The 24,388-nt window shown below is 36.2% G+C and overlaps 1 protein-coding gene across 1 annotated transcript in view; it reads right to left on the bottom strand.

The window, feature by feature from the left end:
* The window catches only part of TRAPPC8 (trafficking protein particle complex 8), a gene marked incomplete at both ends in the record, with an annotated part of 40,099 nt that extends 17,345 nt beyond the window's left edge, over positions 1 to 22,754 (bottom strand). Inside the window, 13 exons of the mRNA XM_009696025.1 lie at positions 322 to 453; positions 2,029 to 2,134; positions 2,821 to 2,921; positions 4,250 to 4,400; positions 5,682 to 5,797; positions 7,313 to 7,560; positions 9,023 to 9,110; positions 10,251 to 10,404; positions 10,804 to 10,978; positions 12,318 to 12,407; positions 17,944 to 18,138; positions 21,583 to 21,665; positions 22,623 to 22,754. Of these exons, the coding sequence (XP_009694327.1) occupies positions 322 to 453; positions 2,029 to 2,134; positions 2,821 to 2,921; positions 4,250 to 4,400; positions 5,682 to 5,797; positions 7,313 to 7,560; positions 9,023 to 9,110; positions 10,251 to 10,404; positions 10,804 to 10,978; positions 12,318 to 12,407; positions 17,944 to 18,138; positions 21,583 to 21,665; positions 22,623 to 22,754 (1,771 nt within the window). The remainder of the gene's footprint in view (positions 1 to 321; positions 454 to 2,028; positions 2,135 to 2,820; positions 2,922 to 4,249; positions 4,401 to 5,681; positions 5,798 to 7,312; positions 7,561 to 9,022; positions 9,111 to 10,250; positions 10,405 to 10,803; positions 10,979 to 12,317; positions 12,408 to 17,943; positions 18,139 to 21,582; positions 21,666 to 22,622) is intronic.
* Between the last annotated feature and the right edge of the window lie 1,634 nt (positions 22,755 to 24,388).

Below are 24,388 nucleotides of genomic sequence, written 5' to 3'. Positions count from 1 at the left end.
TTATCTCAAAAGTAAAAATACTCCTTCGTCCAAATGAAAAGCCTTATATTTCACCATGTATAAAACTGAGACCCAGAAACACAAACTCACATCACTTAAGTTTCAAGTCAGTGATCTTCAGCATTACTTCAAATACAGAAGTAAAAGACTAAGCTGATCAATGCAGAAGTCATTTTCCAAAGATCAAAGAGCTAAATAGTCCTAACACAAAAGCATCAGAAGTCAAGCACCTTTTTCCAGACTAATGACACATTTAACATGTTTTTCAGAGTAAATGTCAAATACAGGGCATATTTTCCATGCAGAAAAGATAATACTTACCTGGCCTGCTTTACTAAACCTATGGCCAGCCAATATCATATGAAATGCAAACTTTCTAACCATGGGACTTTTCATGTTTATAAAGCAATGGGCTGCCTGCTCCAACAGAAGTGCACTGCGAAGATCTGAATCCTATTTAAAAGTAAAAAGGAGAATTAGTCTCAAAGTTGAATAAAAACATAAAGAGAACAATGGCCTTGTTCTAATGCTAACAGGGCAGTAAGTCATAACAGTGCTGTGAAGTTGAAGATTCTTTTACATACAAGCATTATATATATATATGTGTGCATATAAAAGCAAGTAAGACTAAAAGTATTTTTCACTTCATTATATGTATAGTGTACAATACCAAACACACTGGTACTTTTTTCTGGTGGAGAGATTTATATACCAATCTGTTTCAGTATGAGTGACAAAAGAAATATTTTCTGCTTTTTCAGTTACTTGGGCTACGGTTTCTAACACATACCATCAAGTCTGAAGCATTCTGCTACCTTTTCCGCTCCCTCCTCCTGCAGATATTAAGGTTAGAAACAAAACCCAAAAGCTTTAACATGATGAAGGAAAAATAGAGGGAGCAATAGAACTTAGTGAATTTGTATCACAAGAACCAGGATTTCTTAATAATGTACAATTTCTTATTATTACCCCTTCTCCTCTCATGTCAAGACACAGCTATACTAATTTAACCAATTAGAACAGAAACCACTTTATTTTACCACAACTGAACACCATGCTATCAGTGATGTCCAAGTATGTGTCCGGACTACAAATATACTCTGAGACACCTATATAGTATCCTTTGAAGATTTTCCTTGCGAATGCCACAAGGCACCACAAGCATACTACATATAATTTTAAGTCACAAAATGATTGTGCAGAGCCAACAGTATTTAAATTCCTTGCTTAAATAACTTATACTGCTCACAAATTCTGGTAGTAAGCTTAAGTTGAAAGAGCAAGAATGAAGCTACAAAGACACTTGAGAGAGAAACTCACAGAACTAACCAAATTTATTCCATGCTTAATCTGTCCCAGGAAAAGTCTCAGAAGTATCACATTTGGTGGAGCAGGTCACAAAGCCAGAACTAACTGCCAGTTACTTTCTTCCAAGCTACATAGAAGATGCTATACTATTACTAACACTTGTTTCACTCCTTTTCAAGTAAGACACTTTCTGGGCTGTTAGAAGCTAATTCCATGCTTAATTTCCACCAATTAATATTACAGAAGTGTTCAGACTAGCTTTCACTCACACAGTAAGATTCTAATGATTCATAACGTCTGAACTTCCGTAATGGTTTAGTAACTTAAACTATAGAGAACTTCTGATTATATATGGGGTAGTATCCATTATGGCTCTGGCAAGCCATGCTAATACTTTTAACCCATGAGTCCTTAAACCAAAAGAATGCCGTGAAAGAGCTAAGCAGGTGTCAAAGAACATTACTTATAAAGCCAAAGATAACAAATGTACATTTAGTACATTTAAAGAAGTCAAGCAAGTCACTTGAACAGAAAGAAAAATAACAGTACTAGTTTCTTCATTTGCAGTGTAAACAGAGTTTTCTCCACTTCATGCTTTACACCAGCTCATTTGCTACCTTTGGCTAGAAAGTATGACAGGACAAGAGTTAGAATGTAACTTAGAAGTGCTTGGGTAAGTAAACAAACAGAGGGAGGGTAAGAGTGGAAAAAGTGTTTTACCTCACTGGTTAAACGAATCAGAAGAGCAGCTGCCTCTGAATATTTGCTTTGACTTTTTAAGATTTCAGCACTAAGCAGCACACAGCGTTCAGCCAGAACCATGTTCCTAAAGCAAAAACATAAATGTATTAATAAGTATTTATCAAAATAAACCATGGAAAAAGTTTTCACTGCAAATCTGACAAATTTTCTCCATATTGCATCAGACTGATGTTCTGTTGTTTATCCTTCTTAAGTAAGATACATGAAAGTTCATCCCCTGCAAAACAACCACATGCAGATTGTCACACCAAGTATCCCATCCTACTATAACAGCAGCTTTTTGACAGTCAAAGCTAGAGACCACATTTGAGGACAGTATTGTATTTATAAAAATACCAACTAAAATGATCCCACCAACCAACTGATCTGATAAAGAAGTCCAACAGCCATAAACAAGTTGTGCTGGGTTGACCTTGGTGATCACCAGGTGCCCGCCAAGATGCTCTATCCCACGCCCTCGTCAGAAAAAAACAGCAGGAGCTGCCCGTGTCACAGAAGTCATCCCTGCAGCCACTCCACAAGCAAAATCTTACCAGGTAAATCCGATATACAAGTTTAATAAGTACGGTTAAGAATGGCATAGATCCCCTTCCATGTTATCCTAGATAAACTAACATACCTTACTCTTTAAAAAATTACCATCATTCTGTGATCTTTTAGTCATCTGGCACTATCACTGTGCAGGGGAAAAAATTTAAGCCACCAGGTCTTTCAACTTTCATTAGATGAGTACAAAAGTAAACAACGTACTTGCAAATATCTCGATAGGTCTGAACTGCTGTTTCCATATAATGAGCAGGATATGGTCTAGGAGCTCCAGGCTGAAGAAAAGCTGATACCGCTGCCATTTCCTACAAAAGAAATTCAGTACTGTCACTGTAGTTTTTTCAACACATTGTAAAACTCAAAACGCTGAGGACCATGTTTCAGCAGCTACTAGTTCAAGATCTTCACCTAATCAGTTACTAGCATATAAAAGTATACCCAACACACAGTAACTGATAAAAGGTTTACTACAATTGCGTATTTATGGCTCTGCTTGTAATTAAGCAGACAGCAGCAAGAGAGTTATACATACTCACAGAAGTATTTTGAGTTGATGGTACTCCCAACACTATGCAGAAGCATTGATTCACTACTGCTTTAAAAGTCCAAGAGATAATTTCCTATTGCAGGAACAATCTTTCTGATAAAGTAGCACTACCATCTATTTTAAGATGAGGACCATTTTCTGAGTTTTGCTTAAATGAAGTTACATTCTCAGCTTCCAAGGAAACTCTAGTAAACATGCACTCTGAAATTTTACTTCTTTCCTTATGGGGTGAAGATAGAATAGCAAAGTTTTGCTGCACTAAGTGAAGACTAAGACTTCTAGGTTGCAGAAATTCATAATTAAGACCTCTACCAACCATTCATTAAGAAATTAAGATAACTTTTCAGATTATCCGAACTCTGAGCAACTGTCTGCACTGCAAAAATACACATTTATGTAACAGTTTTACATCAGGATTGGACAATGTACAAGAATGCTTTCATAGCTCTACAGAGTAAGTTTCAAATTTTATCAAGTTAACCAGACTAAAGTCTACAAAACATAGCTTCTAAAAATTGTTAAAACAAGCCTCTTATTTTTCCCCAGTGTTCCCATTTATCTTCTTGAAAATTATTTTGGTCACATATACCTTCAATCTCAAGAGAAATCAATGAATGAGTATGTGTTTACAGTGAAGTTCAGCAGTGACATGCTCCAACTATATCCCTCAAGAGTCTTAAAAAAAAAGGAATACCACCATATTTATAGTAACATAGTCTTGACCTCCTCTCAAATATTTTTCCAAAGTCTGAAAGAGATACTGTAAAATCATTTCATACTTGGTTTTGAGTTATCAGACCACAAGATCCATTTTGCTGGAGGTCACATTCTAGGTATTCTCCTTTTCATATTTCACATTTTAAGAATTAACTCTTCAATTTTTATTCACACCTTTATTCCCTTCATAAAACAGTGGCCAATAGATTTGAGAACACTTTAGAATTTGCTAAAGATATGCAGCAAATTTGGCAAGACTCTTATAAATTTGGAGGTGGAGGGAAGAACTTTTGTTTTGTTACCTTCAGACAAATATTAGAGATTATTAGGAAAAGTTCACAGAATGTTTATGTTATGTGAAGTACCAACCAGTGCTCCAGCTGCATAAAGCATTGCCTGATCATTTAAGAAGTCTTTCTTTGCTGTATGGTAACAGCTATATGCAAGTTCATAGTGTTGCACCAAAAAGCACAAGTCTGCCATTTTCCGGATCTGAAGCTCTGGTGCTTCTGGTGGATACCTATAAATACAAATATTTAAATTCAAAGTCATAGTTTTAATAAATAGAGCAAGACATGCTCTGTAAAGTCATCCCCTCTCATCTTAATTTCTATTCACAAAGTAGGAATAAAAACTGCATCGTTTCAGTCTTACTCAAAAAGACAGCTAAAAGTAAAGCTGCTTCCTTTCTGTCACACATAACTTGGTTTCACACCCTACTTTCCGATTAACAAGATTCACTGTTCCATTAACATTCAAAGCAAGCATCCCTCTTAGCCAAGAAATACTGAAAAAAAGTATGCAGCTATTACTGAAACTGCTCTGTAAGATTAACTGTTAGAGCTAAACAGAGCTGTATGAGAAGAAGAAAAAAAAAAGAAAAAAAAATCCACTAGAAAACTATGCCTTATGCCAAAACACAGGGCAAGTTCCTGTCTCCTGCAAGCATCAGTCTAACTTTTAGTTAGTCAATTATATATGAATCACTTCAGTGAAAATCAAATACATTTTCACAAACACTTTTTAGTCAAACTTTGTAGGAAATAAACCATGCTTACAAGTTCAATACAGAAAGCTGAAATTAACAACATTTTGATTATGAATCCAAAGACACATAACATACACATGTAAAGCTGTATGTAAGTGTCAGGGACATTAAGTTTGGCTAGGTAATGTCGAAGAACTATTTAGACTTCTGTGGTTAAGATAAGACAGTTGAAGAGAGCGTTTTTTCATGATTATACATCCTCGTTCACAAAAGGAAATTACAAAGTATATAAAAACCTGGTTTTAGTGTAAAATACAGGTGCAAAAATGAAATTCCCCTTAATTTAGCTCTCAAACGCACTTGCAAAAACAATATACTTAATACTGAATTGCAGTAAATTACATAGTTACATAAACAAAGACAGCTATACATGGGGTTTGGCTTAAATAAGAAAAGAAAAAGCTCACACTAATTTTAAAAAAAACCCTTACTATAGACCATAGCTTCTTTTTATTACTATTAGTCTTAAAAATGTATATTCTTTGTAACTTAGCTTCACTGTAAATATAGCAGAAAGATGGCTCTGTAAACAGTTTCTTTTATCCCCTTTTTCTTTAAGTTCTGCTACTCCTTTATTGTACAAGTTTAGGCATTGTACTTCTCATGATTACTCCAATTAAAGTCTCTTACCATATTGCTGATTAGTTCACTTTGCAGAACACCATCAGACACACACAGGCTTCCCCCCCTCCCGCCCGCCCCAAAAGATACATTTTCAGTTTAGATATAAAGCTAAGGACTGAAATTACTTACAGCAAACCAGAAGTATTCTTCAGTTCATTTATACTCTTCTCTGGAACCTTGCTGCCACTAAACCATTTTTTAGTAGCAGAAAACAGCGATCGACTCAAGCCTTTCCTGGATATTAACTGCAAAAAGAAACTAAATTAAAGCACTACATTGCAAGATATATACTAATATAAGTTAAACTAATTTAAACATCCAAGCTTCTCTACAGCTTCCTAAATTGTTTCCATAAAACAATAAAATAACCAAGAGCACACTCCTTTAGATGAATCACTGACACCAAGATAGAAGTTGTAATTCATATATTTATTATTCTATTTCAGGCAGCTGAGGTTCACTATTGTTGCTGTAAACTGCAGACATCTCAGTCCTAAGAACTGAAACATTTGATGTATCCATTTGAAATCTAACAGAACATCTCATTTCTGGTATTAGTCCAATCTAAAATCTAGACTGAGCATGTACTTCAAGAGAAAACATTCTCCTCATCACCACCCACATAAAGCATTACCACATAGTCAACATCAATTTCAAGTGTCAAGGGTACTAGTCATACCTGCAAGCAAGGTTACACAACTTTATTCTTTTAGATAATTTCCACTAACAAGGAAACTTCCACAGGGAATTACCATTCCCAAGATCTAAGGCAAACTGTATTTCTTTTTAAACATAATTTTTAAAATCGTAATACTGTGTTTTTCTTACCAAAACTAGGAATGTATTACTACATTCCTAATGGTAAGGGTGTTTGCTACACTATGTATTCACTTTTTTTTTAATGCTTCTTCATAAAACTTCCCAACTATAAACATGGTCAACATAGACAAACTCCCAAAAGTCAATTCAGGGAGAGAGCGTTCCATACAGCACATGATAGAATGGAGAATTCAACTAAAACATAGAGTTCAGATAACAGGCTGATATTTAAGTCCAAGTCTAACACCAAATACAGTAAAATTTGATCGTACTAATGTAAGCCAATCCATCTCTCCAGCTGTTTAAGACTATATAAAAGTGAAACACTTATAAAAGAAAGGACATTACTGTGATGGAAGTAACTTTTAATGCATGTCCTTGACTTAGCATGAGCACAATATTAGCTATCACACTTCCAAAAAAATCCTAGTTTGAGAGAAGAATATTCAGTTGCAAAAACTGCTCAGTTCAAAACAAAATTGCATGATTTAGGGTGTCCATGCATTTCTCCCCATCAAGAACTAGTAATTGAAGCATGCAGCTTTTTTGCTGACAATTATTGATGAAATTACATTTCTGAACTTTAGTTGTGCATTCTAATGTTGAAACAAAAAGTACATTTTGTTCCCCATGCCAGAATTGCCCAGAAGGACAAAACATTAAGATTTTAGGAGCAAGGACAGATTTCCCTGATAACAGCTCAGACACGCTTTCATCAAGAAGTCACCTTGCACTGAAGCTCTGTTGATACAAACTGGGTTTTGGTTTTTTAAGACATATTGACCAAAAATTATAAATTCAGCTATTTCTCTTAAATTTACTTACAGTTTTCAATAAGATCATTGAATCATTAGATGCAGAAGGAAATAATAATTTCAAAACTGGATTTACACCCCAACTGTTTTTCCTTACTGCGGCACAAAGTGCAAGAGTAAACTGACCTGATCATTAAGTTGCCGAATTGTCTTCTCTATATGTGGCAAAAGTCCCCTAAATGTGAATTCCTGTATGAACTGCCTAATTCGATCGTGATCTGTGAGTGTTAAACAAGCACCATGAGGCGTTCCAGAATTTGATTTCTTTGAGTCTTGCAATGATGCAGTAGCCTTCATGTAATCAGTACTATCCAAACTGCCGCTAGGGTGATCCAGTTGAAGTGGATGAGTCTTAAAGTTGTTTGACAGACCATCTATTGAAAGATTGAAACAAAAACCCCAGTAAGTATAGAGTTACTTAAACATTTTGGGTTTAAAAAGTCATTTTTATTAACCTACTTTAAAGTTTTCTTTACTCAGAACTCTGTTAAACAAAGCTGTTCACCAATTATATAGCTCAATGCTGAATAGACAGCAGCAGAGCACTACCTGAGTACTACATCACTCCTGAAACTCTTCAGAAAGCTCAGGGAATCTCAGGAACTACAACATGGCCAAATACGTATGTTTTTCATTCTCAGCTACAGTGCAAAGAATCCCCAAGTATGTTGACTAGTATCAACATTGAAGGAAAACGATGAAAATACTAAAAGTCAAATATTCATGAAAAGTTGGAAGTGCAGCAACTACTACAATGGTTCCATTGGATCCATTCACTCTTTTCTGTTTGTGTTTTAAGGTAAAAAACAAAACAAAACCAAACAACACACAACTCATTTTCCATGCCCTTCTGAGCAGTCATGACATAAAACAACCTCCTCCAAAGTCCTCTTAGTTCAGTGAGAAGGGCCGCTGACCACTATTGCATCTAGCTATCCAAACTAGGCCAAGGCACCATTTCACTCTAAGACTTAAATAGTTCTCTTATTTATTATTTTCCTTCCATATAAGAAAATCAGCTTGCTTTATCTGGTCCTAGCTAGGACTAAGCAAAACTGAGCTGTGAAAGCAAATCCTTAATGGGTTTTACTCATGAAATGTAAAGCTGGGTATGTAAAGTTCAAACAGCAGCTTGCAGACTACATCTGGGCTGTAGTAAGCCGCTATTTTAGGCAACTGCAGGCTCTTCTATATACGCTAAATCTCCTGGTGCCTTTCAAGTCAGGTATGAAGAATTTGGGCTAAATCAGGCGACAGTATGGGGAACCTACACTTCTCTATTTGAGATGCTTCTCACCTGAATCCTACACAGCTGCCTTTAAAAAAAAAATTTAAGGCATTGCATTAATTTGCACTTAATTTCATTTATTGTCCTCTGCAAGCCACAAGCTCAATTGCAAGGCAAGTTCTTCTAGCCAGCTTACGAAGTCAGTCACTGCTCTGTCATTTCCACATTTAAAACCAAAAACAAGGACCAAAAAGACCCCCAGCTTCCAAGCTACATCAAAGCACACTAATCAGAACTTTTATTATGATGAAAATTACGCATTTAATCCCATGTTACTTTTTATCGTCAGAGTTTGCAGACTTATTATATTCTTAATCTTACAAAAGATGACCCCAATACACCAATAGCCATCTCAATAAAGATACGTCTACCAATTACCATCAATCCAGCATTTTTCTTTGTGGACACCAGGTTACACTATCTTTGAGCATTTAGAAAATTATTACTTTGAATTCCCTAACAAATCACTCAAATGATTACTGTCCAAGACATGAGACAGCTGTACAAATGCTATCACATCAATGTTTTGATAGAAGTTATAAAAATACCTTTAATTTCACTGTCTAAGCCATCTGATATCAAGTGATCAGTATTCTTGTTTGAAATGACAGTATAAGGACAATCTTCATAGCTATCCTGTCAGGAAAAAAAAAAGGAAAAAAAAAAGTCAGAATTTTAAGAATACTAGAGCACAGACACAAAAATCAGTCAACAGTAGTTGTTAACATTAATAACAGTTAACTGAATTATTAAGCAAGCATGTTTGTTCATATATATTCATTTTTTAAGTCGTTTGTGAGGCTTTAAGAACCTGTCCTATCGTAAAGATGAAAGTTCTATTCACCAAATGAAGCAAGTATCTTCTGGCTTGCTCAAACAGCTTCACTGTCAACTAAAGCAAGTAACTCCAACTCTTACACAGCAACGCCTACAGCAGTGAAAATATGCTCCCTAAAGCAATTCCTGAACAAGTTGATAAAAAAAAAGTGTTGGACAGTTGACATTGGACAGAAAAAAGAAAAAGATCTAATTCATTTATGGTGGAACATTACTTACTGCTCCTCTTAGCTTACAGAATACAAGATATTTTGACTTTCCAGTGCCAGCTAGATTTGGTAAAGAACTACGATTCCACAAACAAACCTTTTAATCAGATGCAGTTAAAACTGCAGGTCAGTCAAAAGCAAACTCAAGAAGGAATATTTTTGGTCCTGAAGCCAAAAATACAGACGTTTATGGCAAACTGAACTTAAAAGTCTGTCCTAACACACGCTATCATTTGCCATCTTAGCAGATGACAGACCAGACTGGACTGCAAGAAGTTACCAGAAAAACCACACATACCCCCACAAAACAACACACCCACACTGTTTAGTGAAGTACAGAAAACCTGGGAAAAAAACCAAACTTTAAGAGTGAAGAAAATTAATCAAAATGACGGTAGAAAGTTACTACGAATAGGACACTTCTGAGGCTACTTGCTCTTGTCAGTGCATAAAGCACAAGTCTATTACTTCAGTACTCTGACATGTCAGTATTTCAGACAGTCCAGTATTTCAGTGCTCCTTACTGTCAACTTAATTAGCACAGAGGACCGTTCTTTAAGAGAGGACTCATCTTACGCCCTCACAAAAAGTCATAGCTATGTCAGAAGTATCTTGACTGCCTATTAGCCCATTCTGTAGAGAGACATGCATAACACTAAGGCAAAATTTAACACAATTAAAGTGGGCTTTCATATGCACCTTATAAATTGGTTTTAGAATACTATAATACCTGGCTGTGGATAGTGTTTTTCTGAAGGTACTGACTCCAAGGATCTGGTATCTGTTCATCTGTTCCTCTGTTCGACACCCGAGAATTTATCTTTAGCAAATAGCAACCCTGAGTTCCATATCTCTGCTTCATCTCTTCATAAATGGAGTCAGCTCTGAAAAAATAAAACAACATTTACCCTGTCTTGATATCAAACCAATACTATTCTAAGTGTGTACTGCAAAAAGCTATTTTAGACTATTATCCATAGGGATTAAAAGGAAAATTCTCCTATTTTTAAAGCAGTCCTTTCTGCAAGAGTAAAATTCTTTGAGAATTAGTTCAGCAAGCTAGCAAAGAAAACATTTATCTCAAGAAGCCAGGACTGATTCTTTTCATTTTATCTGAAGACAAGAAGTAGATCTAAAAATAATACTTAAGGAAATCTGCCTTGATAATAGTCAGCATACTAGGTAACGGATCCTGTTGTATGTCTAATCTCAACAGATTTTATAAATGCAAACATTTCAGTCAAAGAGTTAAGCTGTAAGTTCACTGAAGGCGGAAGACCTACCTTTGTTCTTCTCCTGCACTTACATCATGCAGTAACACATAGTATTTGAGCGTGTTTGGTATAAACCACTTGGGATATAAGTATTCACTACTATGCTGAATTCGATGTTGTTCTTGAGACAGCTTCAGAAATTGCTCCACAGGCTCTGGTTCACTAGAAGAAACTACAAGCATACCTAAATTCATTGTTAAGGACATTTACCAAAAGAACCCAGGAACAACCACTGATCATATAATAATACAGGAAGTGTATGAAATAAAATAGGTAAGTTCAATGTTTAAGCCTGTAAAACACACTACTACAAAAAGTATGTGCAACTAGAATTTGGCCTTAGTCTTGATAAAACACACACTATTTAAACAGTCAGTTAACTAGCATCTGTAACATGAAATGAAACAGAAACTTGCTCCAATTCTGACATTGAACCAAGTTTAAGCAGATAAATAATCGCTAACAGTTAATTTAAGATTTTAGATACAGACCAACTAAACATATAACTGAAATTCACCCTCAGTGTATTTTCAACCTCCAAGGAGAGTTGGGACTTCAAGGTACCACCTGAACAACAATAACATCCAGTATTCATAAGCATAGCAACATCTGAGTGAAAAAGCAGAAGTGTTCAGATTTTTACCTCAATGCAACTACACAATCATTAATAAGGAACATCCTGCTCTGCTACATCTATTTACCAAATCAAAGACACTAAATTCAGAGAGGCCTGAAAGCAAGTTGTACTTCAAATGTTACTAAAATTCAGAAGTCAAAGGCCAGAACCAATATTCTGCCAAGTTCATTCTGCACAAATGGTACTCTAACAGCTACTAATATATCTGTTCCACCATACTGAAATGCTCAAGTACAGTAAAGAGTTAGGAACAGAGTAGGTGTTATGAAACCTGCAGTATTACAATTATTGTAAACCTAAACACCAGTTACATCATGAAACAGTGCGTATTTTTATTTTCCCTGTACACAAGCAAATCGGGCCTAGGTTTTGTTAACAAAAGTGAAAGCATTTAGGTGTCTTTCCAGACTTCTTTTTGTCCAAAATAGCTCAGAGTTCACCAATTTTCCAAAACACCCTCCCCAACCTACTCCCTTCATCTGCTAGAAAAAGCTATAAATAGCAGCAGGCGCATCCCAAACGCACAAGCCTCTGTTGTACATAAGGGACAGTCAACAGATACTTGAAAGAGTTACAGCAGAAAGCGTTTTAGGATGATCAAGCTCAGTTTACAGGTATTAGCTTAGAGTTAAGTTTGACACATTAAAAAGTGTGCGTTTTTTTAAAAAAGAAAACAAATAAACAAAAAATACCCCCACTAACCACAAAGAAAATCCTGAGCCCCTTATGAAATTAAGTCTGTATAGTTAGACATATTGAAAAAAGATACATTTCAAATCATAATGGTAAAAAGAGTTATTGTAAAATTTCAAAGTCTCCCACATTACACTTCTGCAGCCAGCTGTAACAGCCTTCACTAGAGAGGTCTGTAACGCTCAAAGGATACATGCAACATAGTGGTTTAAGAATTCATGATCTGATGCAGGCATGGACTGAAGAAAGCACTCTCTGTAAGACTCAAACCAAGGAGTAGTAGCTGGAATACACAATAAGACAGAGCAAATTAGAATATTCAGTGAAACTTCTGTTTACTCATTTATGAAAAGGAAATAAAAAAGACTACACCTAAAAGTGAAGTCTGCAAACTCTAACAAGGTTTACACAGCAGGGGAAAGAAGGGGGAACAGTCTAAGAAGAAAGCATCTAAAATACACACAAGTGGGAGAAACAGTAACACTTTGAATCAAATCCTGTGAAACTGAATAGTACCTTAAGCACCAACTTCCTCAATATTGTAGGCTCACATGTATTCAGTCCTTGTTAGAGTAACTACTCATTACTACCCCTTTGAACACACACACTCTTGGGAAAGAAAAAACAAATCAAAATTCTTCTAACAGTCACTGAATTTGCCTCAGCTAGGGATGTAAGAATTGATCGAGAGCAAAATTAATTTTTGAGTACGTAGAGGAACTAAAGGTTACCAAAGTCCTATCCTGCCAGTTTGTCTAAAGCTTTTTGCAGGTGTTGTGACTTGGCTTGACAGTAGCCCCCTTCCTCTGCCCTGCTAAAATAAACAGTTCAGTTGGCAAAGCAGAGATTCAAAAAGTTAAAAATCTCAGATCTGAGTTGTGCCATTAATGCCTTATAATGTTATGCTGCCTTATAATACTAACCTGCCGTCTTCAAATGCCCTTTTACAGTAGGACTTTCATTTTCCCAAGAGTAACACATCAAGGGAAATCAAGTATGTCTGGGACATTCAAAGAACACATGACCTTAAAAATCTTGTCCATTTCTTTCCACTCCAACTATCAGTCAAGCAAGGAAGTATTATTTCTACTTTCAAGCCTGTTTTATGCCATCTCAATTCTGCAACTCCTTCCCTTGACTGGAAAAAAGACCTTGAGCAAAATCAGTCCACTTCCAATAACCTGATTTCACACTGGAGTTAGCTAGAATTCAGTGTAAACGCACCTGCAAACTAGGAAACATTAACTAGTACAGAAGAAATACATTCATAAGAAATCCTTAATATATTTGTTTTCTTTATACGGCCCCAAGAAAATACACTCCTTGATTTAACTCACATAAGAACTTCTAATGCTTTGTAAACCTTCCCTTCCCTCCCCACCACCCCCCCCAAAAAAAAACCAAACAAACCCACCTTGATTTCTTAGCTGACTTTAGGAAATTGAGTTTCATTTTTAATGTTGGAATTATCTTCTAGTGTATGCAGTTAATGCATTTTGTTTAATCCTACATTGTCAAGCCATCTTACATCAGCTTCATCCATACAGAAGTCAGACACAGTCACACTTCATAACTGAATTCAGTCTAGCAGTCTGCACATCTCACAAAAAAAGATCAATAGGAGGCAAACTTCTAGGTTTTGACTACAGCCTTTCTAGTAACTGCTCTCTGAGCACTCATCTAGGGTATAAAAAGCTCCCAGCTTTACCAAGTCCTACATGTATATATGCCAACTATTTAAATTAAGGAAAACACAGCTTGTTATTAAAAACAAACCATGAGAAAGTGACTCATATGCCTATTTTTCACAGTAACAAAGTCTTGTAGTAACTCAGGTTCAAACCAAACACTGCTAAACTACTTAAGGCAGAAATTTCAACCGCATTTTTGTTTCAAGCTCTGATTTCAGTTTCCCCATTTCTGTTTTACAGCTGAACCACAGCAAAAAAGTTTAACATCTGACACAGCTACAAACAGGCAGTACTACTTTGCTTTGTGCGGTGTTTCTGCCCCCCCTTTTCTCATTCAGCCTATTAAGAGCCTTGGAAGTGGCTACAAAGGCAACTGGATTCCCTCTACACAATCACAACATACATTAGCAGTGTTCACTCAAGAGCATTTACAGGGCTGTAACCATTCATAGTAGATACTTAAAATAATAAACATGCACCATATTCAAAACAAAAACAGTATTTCAAAAAATTTTCACAGATCTAACATCTCATAACACATTACAGCAGTGCATAGCAACACTGTGTCATTTAGGTACACAGACCTGTATGTTCCACATTTTTCCATTAATATGTTTCCAGCATACTAAACAGAACTGAAGTTTAGACGAACTTGTTAATATGTTCAGAAGTTAAGAAAAAACAAAAAAAAAGGCAAGCAATATTCATACATAACAGCTTACAAATGAGAAGTCTACTTCATTAAGTTTTGTACTTTTTAGCTACCTGACTGACCAAGATGAATTTCACCAATACTGGTACTCTAGCACATTCAGAAAGGAAGGCATTTAGCAGCATCCGAGCAGACACTACTGAAAGGATAGCTATTACTAACCAAAGGCATAAACTTTGTTAATATCTAAAACTGAAAAACATCAAAATCTGGCTCTTAAAGACCACAACACAGAGCTTCACTGTAAGTCGAGAGGTCAATAACTAATACATTTTGGTAGCAGTCTTATAAACTAGGTAAAAATGTATTAAAAAGCTTCTCTTTTTTTTTTAAAGAGCCATACTCCAGAAAGAATATCAATATAGCAGAGGCATGTGTGCTCTAAGTACTGCCAACACTTTATTTCTGATTTAAAAAGAGCTACTATCCCTGGAGAAGGAAGTTCTATAGAGAAGCAGAAAGTATTTACATTTGAAATACAGAACAGTGACAGTATACAGTTCCATAGGATCAAGATAGTGCTTCTACAGCATCAGATCGCTTCCCACCACCACTCTGCACTTATTGACCATATGGAAAGACCAAATGATTTAGACTAACAGGAGTAGAAATGTGACTAAAAGAAAAATTAAACAACCATCACCAACAATTTTTCATTTAAGGGGAAAAAGGAGATGGAGGAACACACATCTACGCCAAGAAGAGTGCTAAACAGTTGTAGCAGATGGTAAGGAAAGGTGGATGGGGCACATGGAGAAGGAGTAAAGGGCAATTTGGCAAATTGGCACCAACCACAAAAAATACCTGAATAAAACGTGGATGTGTTCAGTTCCATCAGTGTCTCTTTCCAATTACTGTACCAAGGAACACTAGCTTTAACTGAGCGATCTGATAGAAAAAACATGATATTGTTATACTAAAAATGGTCAGGTGCAAACACACTATTGGCTTTTATGCTCTGGTAGCACAAAGCAGAAAATCTGTATCATGCAGGCCTATCAAGGACTGAAGACATTTGATTCCAGCTAGCTTTAATCATGAGCATTTCAGGCTCCTCAACATTTGACAGTGTACTTTAACAGAATTCAATATTAATTTCTGGTTCAGCCCAAATTCTGGGCTTGAATAAAAATGGAAATCTATAAAGTAATAAAGAATTAAGTTATATTTAGCTATTATGTCTCTTTTTCTAGTTAGAAGATCCTATAAATGTAAGACACTAATTTCTAAGATTTCTCAGCCTGTAGTACCACAGTTAAAGTAACTGAAGGTGTCAGCTGCTGAAAGCGGTTGACCCAACGTTCTCCTGTATCTCCACCATACTCCTGCATTGCTGCATGCCAGCATCAGCAACACGCAACCCTGAACAAACACAGCCAGGGAAGTGATCCAGCTGAAAATTTGAGAGAAGAAAAAAAATGTTAAGTCTTTAGTGGGATCACTTTTCCTCACTCTCTACAACACCATGATCCCAGTGCCAGAAACACTCATACATGAGTTTCTTAAACAACGTTTGTCTTCCTTCAAGATAGATTGCACCTGATCATCATTAAAGATTAAGGAAATACATTTTAATATTGCTATCCTAGAAAACTAATTCACCAAAAGAAAAAGAGCAAGTTAAAGAACAGGTCGTATTCACATTTCCAGGCCAAAAGATTTTGTTTTGCTGCCAGGAATGAATGCTTCCATTGGTTTTCAATAAAATGTTCTAACAAAGTTGAAAAGAAAATAAGTTTTAGTAAATACCCATAGTTTTTACTATGTAGAAGTAAGCAGAAGTATCTACACTATGCAGATACTAAGTAGAAGAGGAACTCTACCTGACAAGCTAGGGACATCCTCACATCCTCCTACAATGGAATGGGACCCAAGTTTCACCAAGAACACTGTGGCAGTGTTTTGTGCTAAAGCCCTAAAACGGGTTATCACAAAACTACAAAGTTGTTCCATTATTTTGTCCTTCTGTATGATCTTAAACAGCTTATACATCTCTCCTTCTGTCAAATAAGCATATAGCCAATCTGAATAGAAATAAGAACCTAATCACTGAATGACAGAAGATAGTCAAGTATGATAATTTGTGCATCTGAGGCTCCAGCAGCAAATAAGGAAAACAAAAGGAGAGTTATTTGTTTCTACAACTAAAAAGCATGGCTTGATATAGCTGCTATTTTTCTTCACTTTTTCCAATACCTCACTTCTGAATTGAGATCATTAGAAATGTTATGGAAAAGTCTCTTCATTGAAACCATTCTGCTTTCTTAGGTCTTCCAATCTCTAGAACTGAAGCAGACTTGCCCTCCAAAAAAATTTCACAAAAAAATGGCAATTCACCAATTTCACAGATAAACGAGGGCATGGAAACTGAAAAAGTGTGCAGTTTCCAACAGCTCTCAAACATTAGAGTTTCCAGGCTCAAGTCTTTTTCTTTGCTATTAATATTTCACATCAGGTTGAGGATGTGGCTTGTAAATTAGGTATCAAAGATGGAGAATTATGCAATTTTTCATCATCAACATTAAAAAAAAACCAATACTACAACAACATTAGTTACTAATCCTCATGAAGTTTCATCAGTCTTCTGCAGTGCCAAATTCCTCACTGCATGCCAAACTAAGTTCAATAAATTACTCATGTTTAAGTAGGGCAATACATACATGCTTTGAATTAAGTATGTACAGAAAGGCTTTAACAGATTAGGGTCTTAATTTGAAGGAGCTTTAATCTTCTCAGCTCTCAAGATCATGTCTCATTTAGTGTTATTCACAATGCCTCATCCCCTGGAGACCCAAAAACCCCCCATTTTTAGAATATTCTAGCCATTTTGACAGCAAAATATGAAGCACTAAGTTTCATGGTAAAAAAAAAACAACAAAACAAGACAAGGAATCATACACCTTTTCTCAAAATCTTTTTTCCTTAAAATTTTTATGACCACTTTATGAACTCTGTGCATTAAGCAACAAGTAAAACTAAAAACAAAATAAGTCTGGAGGACTGACTTCAACATAAAGCTGTACATTAGCACCAACATTATAAATAACTTCTGCTACTTATTCAACCAAGTGTAACAAGTCATTATATCAGTTTTGTAACAAGAAAACCTCTCATCTGATGAGCTATTAACACAACCAAAGCATGAGTATTTTCTACATTAAAATGATTTAACACAAGTTCAGAAGAATTACCTTAGGAAGCATTAAATTAAGAATTACTAATTAAGTTTAACCACTCTTTTAGCATTATATTAAACCAAAACTACTTGATATATCTGAAGTTTCAGTAAAAACAATGACTCGAAACTGCTCAACACTCAGAGTAATTTTAATACATGTCATGAAGTTGAAATCAAGATTGAAAACCTTATAGTAAATTCCAGTTTAAGTAACGAAAAATACAATATCATTACATACCACTAATGTTGAGATCATAATCTCCAGCTGTGATGACATTAGCTACTAGTCCTTCAGCAGGCTGACTGACAGACACAACATCATTCAAAAGTTTTCGAATGACACTGGGCTGAGGTGGGTGAGTAATAATGTTGTTGACAGCAATCTTCAAATTTTTAATTATGTGAAGTTGATTATTAGGATCTCTCATGTGAACTAAAAAAAAAAGAAAAAAAAAGAAAAATCAAGCTTTGTTGAGGAATATAACAGAGTTAAAATAGTTACCATAAATTGGTATTTCTCCAACAGATTTTCATTTTTCTTTAAAGAATACTTTCTTCACTAAACCTCTTCATCATCAATTTTAGATCATGGCCGATAACACTTGAGTATCAAAAACGCAGTAGAAGGAAGGCAAGAACAAAAAATTACTTCATGTTCAACATTAGGCTCATCTAAGCAGCCCGATGAAAACGTCGCATAGGATCTTAGCTTATAAGAATACCCACTCAGAGTAACAAAGTACTCAAAATGCATGCCCTACAATGCTGCTCTCCCTTCCTTGTGGAACATACTCAACTTGCACAGAAAGCCTATAGTAACTACAGAGCGATTTCACATAAGATCTCCTCTTCCGAGAAGTCACCAGTTTCCAGGAAGACCCCAGTACACAATAACAGCATTCAAGAGACTTGACAGGGACAGCACAGTATTAGTTCATCCAAAATGAACATATCCTTTCATTTTTAATACTACAATGTGATTATCTTAAGTTTGTTTGGCTTGTTTTTTTAAAGAAACGGTTTTAGAACTCCCTGTTCTCCAAACGGCATCACATAACTGATTTATCTTAAAAGAATATGATTGAAGTTGCATTTCTTGAGTGACAAACTTATGGTCAAAATTAATAAATTAAAGTCAATGTTAGTAACACCAGCATTCCTGATTCATTTTTAAATGCTTGTTTAAAAACCAGAAAAAGTCTTACAAGTATTAAATATTGACTTCAGAATTATGCACGAGAGTTTTGCATGACAAATATCGGATTATTGCATGCAGCCTTAAAAAAATCCCATACCCCAACTATGCAGTGAAAGTATCCATGGATCTAATGTTTATGTCAGAACTACAAACAGCTGGCGAGCACACAAGTTGTTAGTGTGGAGAGGTTGCTTATTTAGAAAAAGGGAAGTAGACTGTTACCAATGAAAATAATATTCAAAAAAAGAAACAGATTCGTTATTAAAATTAGCCTTTAAAACGGGTGACACCAGCCTTATGTTATTAGCACACAGTAACTTATGCTGTTTTGGCTTTGTGCTACTTATTCAAAAAATATTTTCCTCTCATTAAGACCAACTTCTCCAAGAAAGCCATCAGACAGAAAACACCACCAAAGACAGACTCCCAAGCCCATGCAGAGGGGTCAATACCAAGCCTAAAGGACAGGGTAGCAGCAAAGTGTGGCAAGATGATTAATGAACAACAGTATCTAACTGAAAGTTAAAGTTGAAATTAGATATAACTGTGACAGCTATACGTAGAGTGCCTTTATTTTCTCTATATTTAAAAAAACAACATCACAGGCAAATTTCAGTCTTTTCTTTAATTATATGTGATTCCTTTTATTCCCTAAGTCCCTGCTTTTATTTTGTTTTGGTGGTTTTGGTTTTGTTTCATTTTGGTTTTTTTTGAAAAAAAAAAAAAGAAATCTCAGTCTCCTGAAAAACAAGAAGTGATTAATCACAAGAAAATCAGGGTTGTTTGGGGGATTTTTTTTGGGTGTTTTTTTTTTTGTTTGTTTGGGTTTTTTTAACACTTATGTGTACTGGCCCACCTTTCTACTTAAGGTCTATGTCTATGATCTTTTCACTAAAATTTGATCAGGTTGCAATCTCTTTTGTATCTTACAAAGTTATATTTTACCATAAGCAATAATCTGAGCTTCACGTGACTCAAATGCAGAGTTCCCTTTGTGAAATCTGCTCCCTCAAGCCATCTGTTTTTAAAAAAGTATTCATGACATTTTCCACAGACATTACAATTCTGGGTCCGCTCTGACTTTTTCATGTCATTTTCCCTATTTCAAACCACAAGCACCACCAAGCCCGCCAGGCTGTAGGTGCAGGCAGGACACATTGAGTATGGCTACCAAAGACACCAGGTGCTACCAAGTGCCCCACAGTACAGCCCTCCACTCCTTCGCATTTTATTTTCACAAATCACTGTAGAGCACATAAAGAGCAGCACAAAGGGAAATCCTTGTTCTTCTCCCTGACTTGCAGCTAACCACAAAATTCACACCATGAAGGTCTGAAACTGAGTCTTTGGTCCCCTCCAGCCTGGAGAGCACTCCACACCTTTCCAGAACTAACCACTGCTCAGTCCAAGCCAGATGACAGTAGATGCGTTTAGAGTCCATCTTAGCTGTCAAAGCAGATTTCTATCGCAGTTCAAGTCTGGACTGGCATAGTTCTACCCACCTCAGTCACACATTCACTCCCAAACTTTAGCCAGCACTGAAGCTCATGGGAAAAATACAGTGAAGCAGTTTAGAGAACTGATCCTGCCCAAAAGCACCCAAAAATCCATAGGTTTTTTCAGCTGTAAGTTACAGATGGAACTGGTTTGTCATAAGGCTGTATCAACACCGAGGAGGCCAATTGTGCTTGCTAAACTTCAGTCACTCAGTTCAGCACCTCTACCAAAAAGCTGAAGGGGGGAATTTTTTTCTTTTTCCATCTTCTCATATAGGTAAATTATCAACCTTACTGCCACATGATTACTAAAAAGATCAAACGTAAAGAGAGGGACAAACATCTAAGAAACCAGTCTGCCTTTACTGATGCAGCTATAACACTAAAATGCATCCTTGGTGTCTCTTCTAAAATACAATAGCCATAATAATGAAGAGCAAAGACATCTCCATACAGGACATAGATGACATTTCTGGCATATGTGCAACGCTAAGGACTGACATAAAGGACATACTTGGAACCCCACAAAGCTCTTGCCTAGATCGCTAATAAAAAGTTTCTAGTATTACACATTTCCTTCAAGTGTTCACAAGATTATTTCAGAAAGCATTTTGCCAAAAGTGGGAGTAGTATCATATATTAGAACAAGATCTTTCTCATCAGAAGTTGAAAATATTCAGATGTTGACTAAAATATTCATGAACAATGAATTCCTAACACCAAACTAAGCTCATCAAATAAATGCAGTGTTCCCATTCTATCTCCTTACTTCCAGCACATAGTTAAGGCTTTGAATCACATACGTTTTTCAGAAGCTCCCCCTTTTTCAAGGCATAAAACACTTTGGTTTCAGAGTAACCAAGGCTATCTTAAAGTGACACTCGCTAGTTGAAGCGTACACTGTAATTTTCCCTCACACCAAGACAGTATTAGTTCGGATACTATTGGTAACAATTCCTAAAAACGGGATGCTATTTCAAAGAAAACCTATCTACATAACATATATATTTGCTAAATTAGGAATCAGTTGTTACTAATAAAAGCAATAGTTAAGAAAGACTGTCATTTTGAGAATAAATGTGAAAGTATAAAATCCACAATATACTTCTGGTTTCCTTTATCAAAGAAAAATGGAAGTTTGGGGAGAGTTTTGGTTTTGTTTTTCTCTAAAGTCAAGACTTACCAGGACAGTAAAGTTGTACTCTCACTTTTTTAACCATTTCTCCCTCAATAACAAAAAGTGACTTACTTATGAAAGTCAAGAAGCTAAAAATTACAGTACAGAGCATTATGAAGCTGTGCTCAGGCTTTCCTACTGTCACAATTTGCTATATTGCAAGGGTATTTTCAGCTACACCAACATTAGCAAGTCACTGATTGGTAGAAGTTGACAGGTAGATTAATACCAATTAGCACAGAGGCCCCCTCTACCAGTGACTGAGCTCTTCAAATTATAGAAGAGCTCAGGAAGTAATGCATGCATTTTAAAGTTTTGCACAAGTACAAGGGACAGTCTATTTCCAAAGAGATTAAATACTACTCAACCCACTACTACATTACAAATTCAATGAAATAGCCACTAAGTAAAGACAGGAGTATTAATTAAAAAAAGATAGCATTTCATGCTCCCTTAAGAAAAACTGTGCTTAAAAGTGAAGACATCAAAACAATCATAGGCAGTGAAACACACAGCTGTGGAGGCATGTGCATGCACACATTCTGCCGTATCATGATCAGATCATTAATCATGCCTCTCTTCCTCTTAACTGGACATGAAAATCACCATAGAAAAATTGTATTGCTAAGTCTGGTCAAACCTATTAAGGTAGAGCAATTTAAGAACTTATCTTATGTTTCTAGGTCTTGTGCACAGGATACAGCTAACAGTGTCACTATGCAACAGTGTTCGTGCAGAGTCCAACAAGCACGTTGCCCTGTCGTAGAGCTCCACAAATTCTGGAGCTAGAGAAATTGCTTACCATTATACAAACTCACAAGAAATTTTATTGCATCAAAATTCTCTTCTGTCTGAAGAAAATGCCTAGTACTGCTTTCCCTACCCTCACAAACACTGGCTTTCACCACAAGAAGTTACATAGAGCATGCAGTAACTTTTTTCCATGAAGCTAGAAGAGGAAGTCACACTTGAAGAACTACAGTCAGGCTCATGGCCTGTTGAACTGGAATACACAGAGAGCAGTGCAGCAACAAAACACATCGTACCAAGCTTCAGCTTCTTGGTTCTCCGACCCTCGAGTCAGGTTTTGAACAGGATGGTTCAGACTGTTGAAGTTAGGCAGCCTATGCAGAACAGAAAGGATGCCCCTTCTCAAAGATTCATCATAATAGCCACAGCTGCAAAATTTGGAAATTAAAACTGTATCATGGGGATTTAGATGCAGCTCATGAGGGTGTTCATTTATACCATTACACGACAGAACTCGCAAAAGACCAGTTACAGCAACATCAAAAATTACTACAAAACTATGAAAATCAAACAGTGGAGCTTTCCTTCACAAGTTTTTAGCAGACTGCAGCAACTGAGTCAGTATCAATCTCTCAAAAGCTCAAAGTCTTACATTATATCAAGGAAGGGAGTCTAATCTTTAGCCATAACTAACTCCTTTATTTAAAGAGGGTGAAAACTAGTTTCATTTATAAGCATCGACATACTATTGAGATCTGTATTTACACGGAGAACACTGAGGATGATTCACGTTTGCAAGTTCCTTAACTGTTACAATAGTTGGAAAAAAATAGTTACAACTAAGGGACAACAGAATTAAGTATTCTTCAGAGTAAATGCTTCATTTTGAATAGTCTGCCTGGTTGTGTTTGGTAAATGCATTCTGAAAACCTTTCACCAAGAACCTAAAGAGATATTTAAGTAACTTCAAAACTCCAAGGATGTGAGCTTCTGCATTTATTATTTTTAACTCTTGCATTCTCACATAGCTAGTGAGTGTTGCTAAACAAAGAGAAAAACATTTATAAACAACTTACAGTTAATATGTTAGTTGCTAAACAAAGAGAAAAACATTTATAATAACATATTAACTGTAAGTTGTTTAAGACTTGCTACAGAACTAAGGCAGATTTTAAATAGATACTAGCTTTTAAGTTGGTGCTATTTTTAATAGCAATGCAAAAGTCTAACTCAAATGACAGTACAAGTTTCATTTTCTTGCACTGTTTCCTCAACACACGACATGAAGACACTGAAATCTGAGCTAAGTGTCTGTCAGAAACCAAATCTGACAAATACTACTGCACTGCTATTCTGACAAGCAGTTCTATCCCAATTGCTGTCCTGCATACTGTTCTGATGAGCAGTGGCTTGAAAAGCAGAGCTTAGTTAAATTAAAAAAAAAAAACATGCTCCAGGTAGGAAGTTAAAGCATTACAGTAAAAGAATCTGATTGTTTCTCTGAAGTGGTCAGTTTCCAGTTTTCCTGCTATTTTACACAGTCATTTCACCTATGCCACATAATCAGCTCAATTCTCACCTTCTCTTTGCACAGGTCTTACTCATAGAAACCTCAACAAAAAAGTATACATGATAAAACTACATCTGAGGGAATGCAAAGACTTGCAATGAAATTACAATGAATGTTTCTGAAAGACTGACCACACTTTCAATGACTGGGTGCTTTACTAACAGCCTTACCACAAGTGTGAAATCCAAGAAGATCTACAGCAAAAGGCACGTACAAGTATTAGCCAGATAACGGTGAAGTCATTTTAAAGAAAGGAAAAATGCGTTTGGAAGAGCTAGATTTACAGACACCTTTCTCTTCAGCCGTGTGCTCTGTGATGTCTCCGGGAGAAGCCTAACTTCCAGGGTTCCACAGAGAAGAACAGATCGAATAAAATTAAACAGGCTTAACAGCCACCTGAGGCAACCCCAGCAAACGCGTGTCTCCGCAAAGCCTGTCACAGCACCGGGTAACGCCCGACCGAGTGGCCGCCGCCACGGCCCCGGGGAAGGG

Source organism: Cariama cristata, unplaced genomic scaffold (genome assembly GCF_000690535.1).
Source record: "Cariama cristata isolate BGI_N322 unplaced genomic scaffold, ASM69053v1 scaffold13752, whole genome shotgun sequence".
Taxonomy (NCBI): Eukaryota; Metazoa; Chordata; class Aves; order Cariamiformes; family Cariamidae; genus Cariama; species Cariama cristata.
The sequence above is the reverse complement of the archived record's forward strand: the minus strand, read 5'-3'. Positions and strand labels throughout refer to the sequence as shown.